Source organism: Frankliniella occidentalis, unplaced genomic scaffold (assembly GCF_000697945.3).
Source record: "Frankliniella occidentalis isolate FOCC.00 unplaced genomic scaffold, Focc_3.1 Scaffold69, whole genome shotgun sequence".
NCBI classification, from domain to species: Eukaryota; Metazoa; Arthropoda; class Insecta; order Thysanoptera; family Thripidae; genus Frankliniella; species Frankliniella occidentalis.
In genome coordinates this window covers 1,474,556-1,479,444 of record NW_026267199.1, presented here as the reverse complement: position 1 = coordinate 1,479,444, position 4,889 = coordinate 1,474,556, and the positions used below count along the sequence as shown (strand labels likewise).

Below are 4,889 nucleotides of genomic sequence, written 5' to 3'. Positions count from 1 at the left end.
CCGACCGGGTTCACCTCTCGCCCACGAGAGCGCTGCCGGCAGCGCGGTGCCCACTGTGCGGGCTGTGGGCTGCGTGCGCGGCGCGAATCCTCCAGAGCGTAGGAGGAGGCCAAGTGCGACGACGCTGTCCTCTGCACCACGGACGCAGCCCTCGGGCGCCCATCCGGCGACGCCACGCCCCCCTCCAGTGCACTGGAGGCAACCATTGGCTGTCGTGGGACCGGGGGCGGGCTAGAAGGGTGGGGAGGGAGTGTGGGGAAGCGGGCACGCGGGGCGGGGCGGGGAGAGGTGAGGTGGACGCCGTGGCGGCCCGCGCGCGCGCCCCGCGTCAGAACACCGCCAGCCAGCGGTCCTGCTGCGCGCGAGGTCGTACGTGTGCGTGCGTGTGTGGGAGCCGTGTCGTCGTGTCCGTGCGTCCGTGCACGTGCGCGTCCGTGCGGGGCAGTGCAACCATGTGGCCGTGTTAGTGTACGTGCTTGTGTGCGTGTGCGCGTGTGTGTGATTTTGTGACACCTCAAGCGGATACCTGGCCATGGATAGCGGCCGCTAACACGACCGTCGCCCGCCTCCCTCCCACAGTGGCCGCCCCGGAGTACCCCTTGGGGGCCCCCGTGGGGCCGGGGGGCCCGGGTGCTCTTGTCGGCGTCCCCTTGCCGACGTGCTACCCCGCGGACCTCGGCGGCCCCGTGCCGGTCGTCGGCGCCCTGGGCTCCCTGGGCACCGGGGCCGGGGCCGGCGGGGTGGGCAGCGCCCCCGCGGCCACCGGCAGTCACTCGGCGGCCAGCATGAGCCAGCTGGGCACCGTATACGCCACCAAGCGCCGCAGGAGAAACGGCAAGAGGTGAGGAATCGGACCGGGGACGAACCGGAAACCAACAGAACTGAAATCATTGGAAGAGGTTTTGCAATGCACACCTACCCTCCAAGTAGTCTGCGTCTCGGTGTGTGTCCACCAAGTGCAATTGCAACAGTGATGACGAAAATCGACGTAAAAGTGAAGTGTGGTGATAAGTGTGACGTGGGGAATAAGTAGTGCAGTGCAATGTGATCTGGTGTGGTTGGAGGTTGAGGAGCGACCTCTCCACCGTTGAGGTCTCCATACGTGGTGCGCAAGGATAACACAAACCCATGCATTCTAAAGTGATACCCATCGTCGATACTCATCCTCCTCGAATAGTGGCCGTATAGCTGTAGCTAAACACTACATGTGTCCTATGGACAAATAACGTCTTCACCTCTGGTACTGTTACGGACCGGGCACGCAGCGCCATGTGCGAATTAATGCGCCATGTACATGGACTCTAAATTAATCTGTATATAAAAAGGCACCGTGTCGTTGCGGCTATTTGTCGGGGCTGAGCGAAGCTGGAGTGGGCTTAAGAGTTGTGCCGTTTCGGTTTCGCCGCTCGCATCGCCGGCTCTGACCCTAATGCGATGCGATACACTCTTTGCTTCCGGTGATACACCCGCATTATGAATTATGGAAGCTCACCGCGCTCGGCGGGCCGGGAAAGAATCTTAATTGTTTCCAACCGCGGGCTGCGTCTGTACGTTGCCTCTCTCTCTCTCTCTCGTACGTCCTCCTGTAGGCCGAGCGAGAGAGGCGAGCACTCTCGTACCCGCCCCACATGTGTGTTGCGGCGCGCCTCCTGGTGGAGTCGGTCAAGAGTAGTAGAGTCAGCCGTCATTTCTGTATCGCGAAAAAATATATCTTATTGCGAAAGAATTGATAGTACTATTATAATGTTTGTCAAATTCTCTGTAGATGACAGAGTTCACACAACTTTTTCTGACATCGTTAAACTATCTAAGGATCTCCCAATGCGCTCAAATTATTGGTCTTGCAGTTAGGTGATTTCATCCTAACCGGATGAACTCCGTCTATGGTGATGTTTTTACACCGACGGAATATTTGTAGACATTTGCGTTTGTGAAAATACTCACAATATGTATTCGGTCGCCTGAAAACGGTTTGAATCGTCTTCATATCGTGCTGATCTTTGCTGAAATAAACCCGCGTATATCAGAACAGTCCCCGAAAAACCGCATACCCATTTTTTAAAAATAACTTTTGCATAAAATGAAGTTTACAATTTGTGAATATTTCATTATCTGAGAATGGCAATTTACGGGCGCATTTTGCAGGCCTCTGCTGGAGGCTCGAGATCATTCTATTATGAATAAAGAGATCATCTCTCTCCTGGTGCTAATGGGGTAAACATAACAATTACTTGGTGGCCCGCACTTCTGTCATCTTCGTTGCCTCTTGCTATGCATATGTCTGGCTGAAGGGTGCGTTACGCGTTATAAGCTGGTGCAGCGCGGAACTGCAATCTGCATCTGAATGAAAATGCCGTCCAAGTGCTGGGTTCATCTTTTGCTGCTAATATAGAGTTATGCTGCTTCAGCCTTAGCACATTTTTTTCCACCTCAAATTGTAATGACGTTAGGCTGGCTGAGGCTAGTCGGAACCGGCTTGAGAGTGCTGTGCTTGTGGCGGGACGGGACAGAAGCGACGGAACTGAGCTTCAAGAGATGTAATCTAAGACCATTTAATGAGAATATGACTACCTCTTCACGTGTGCATTATGTGGCTGGGTGGAAGGGGCACGTTTGAGAGCTGGTGGTAAAATATTTTTAATGAAAAGCGTGTGCACACTGCTTGACTTTGTGCAATATTTTACTTGAGTTTAGAAAACATTCCTTTTCGCTGTCATTGTTGATAGCTCTGCACTTGACGGAGAGCTTTGTATGAAGTGTTACCATGCTTAATGCGCGTTGGCGCTCAACGCGTATTGAGCACCGCGTATTAATCCCTTTTATAGATTATATGTTTTCTCTTTCTCATTATGATAGGGATTCCAGCTGCACGTTGCACGCCAGAGCCCCTGTGATCTGGCTGGGAAATGGCTAACCATGTCTGTTGACAACGGCACGTGTGGAAACTACGCTGCCGCAGGCTGCGCAAGATTAACTTACTCATGACGATATGAGAAAGACAAACTTTTCTCACCGTTTTCAAGATTATGTTCTCCCCCTCCCCTATTCCCCTATGTTTCCACCGGTCGCGGCACACCTGCGGCTGACTCCCTGGACTCCTGAACGTGTTTGTGAACAATTTATTTTTCTTGAGTAGAAAACAGTCGCCTAAGTGCGCCCTACTAACTATGGTTTCTCTTACCGGTGCTTCCGGCTGCGTGAACTCGTTGCCTATCTAACGATTTTTTCCTCTGTTTCTCTTTATTGTGGTCCAATATACATTCACAAGACAGTTTAGTGTAAATATAGTACCAGGTGGCTGATTAACCGCGCTCACTTTTGTAGTTATGCTGTCCCTGCCTGTGCCTATCGCCCCTGTCCACGGTGCCTTACCGGCCTAGCGAGTAGGCAACCCGCCCGCACGAGTGCGTGCGGTTCAGCATAACTACAGAAGGTGAGCGGGGTTAATCAGCCACTCTGGCACGGTGAATATAGTACAGTAAATATAGTAGAAATATATATTATTAGCACTCCTGTTCAAAGAGTCGGTAGGTTGATGTCAGTGCTTCTAAAGATATCAGAAGGCTGGTCTAGTCCTAGTCTGGAACCAATGTCGGTAAATACATGTCACCTGTCATCTTAATGATGTCCGTGGTGTTTCTAATGTCATCACGAATTGAGACCATATGACTAACTTCAATATGAGATACCGATATCTGTAACTTGGTTTTGATATTCTGTCAATCTGAGCGGGGATGTATATTTTCCGTTTGTTGCGCAGTTTTCATTTAGGTTTTAACAAGACATTGTCAGTCCCTTTTTTTATTTCCAGGCCCATGTCTACGGAAAATTTTCCAAATTATGCCGCATTGGGATTTGAGGCCATATTGGGGCAAGTGCTTTGAACTTCTTATAACTGCAGTACATTCTTAGAGTTCGTACGTGTTTTGTTTTTTTCAATGGACTTAAATTACGCGCTCGGCTGTAAAATCAGCTAGGGTGATGTGTTAATTAAATGTCATAAGCTTTGATGGAAAAAAAATTCTGGATGGTAAGGGCAGGGAATATTGAATGGTACATTTTTTATAATTCGACGTTGCTATTGTAGTGCCTTTTGATTCGCATTGTGATTGCGGTAGTAATGACCCGTACATTGTTGTTACAACTTGCTCGTAAAGTGTGCGCCACGGCCGGTCCGGTCGGTCCGTCCCGCCGGCGACTCACACCGACATATAGAGCGGAACACACCTTTACCAGGGCTGCTCACGACGGGGCCGCCTGCACCTCGCCCCGCCCCGCTGAGCCAGGCTGCGCCACGCTGTGATGTGCACTGCCCCCGCCCCCCTTTTTCGTAATTCTTCATCCCCTGTTCTCGATAGTTTTTCCAGCGAATTCCTTTCCATGAATTTGTTTACTGTGTCATTGACGCCGTATACCATTGTGGGCTGGAGTTTCAAGGACAAGCAGAGATATTTAGCAATCTCGATGAAAGCACTTCCACTTAAAAAAAAACTGCGTAGTGACGCATGTCGATCACGACCTGCTGTAAAACTTCAGGTTATGTGAGCCCAAATATATCGCAAAATGTTAGCGAACCATACCATCATACTAGTTTATATGTCGTCGCGCATGTCCGTGGTAGATCGCCTGTCTGTATGTTTACGTTTTGGTTTTCGGAACTCCTGAACCTTTTCCGTGGCTGCCGCCCCCCCGCCCCCTTACCCCGCCCTGCCTTGTCGGTGTCGTTAGGTACCGCACGACCCGCCCGTTGCGTGCTCCGGTTGTTTTTAGAAGTCTCCGCGCCGCACTACTCAAGTGCATCAAATATTTCTCAAGGGAGAGAGGGACAGAAACATTTAACAATAAAACTTAACGAAAAAAAGGGCTTAGTGAGAGAGGGAGGGAGGGAG

The 4,889-nt window shown here is 51.0% G+C and overlaps 1 protein-coding gene across 1 annotated transcript in view; it reads left to right on the top strand.

The window, feature by feature from the left end:
- Window positions 1-286: 286 nt before the first annotated feature.
- The window catches only part of LOC113204567 (protein trachealess), a 111,503-nt gene continuing 106,900 nt past the window's right edge, over window positions 287-4,889 (top strand). The window contains exon 1 of the mRNA XM_052268431.1: window positions 287-841. Within this exon, the coding sequence (XP_052124391.1) occupies window positions 786-841 (56 nt within the window). The 5' untranslated portion in view covers window positions 287-785. The remainder of the gene's footprint in view (window positions 842-4,889) is intronic.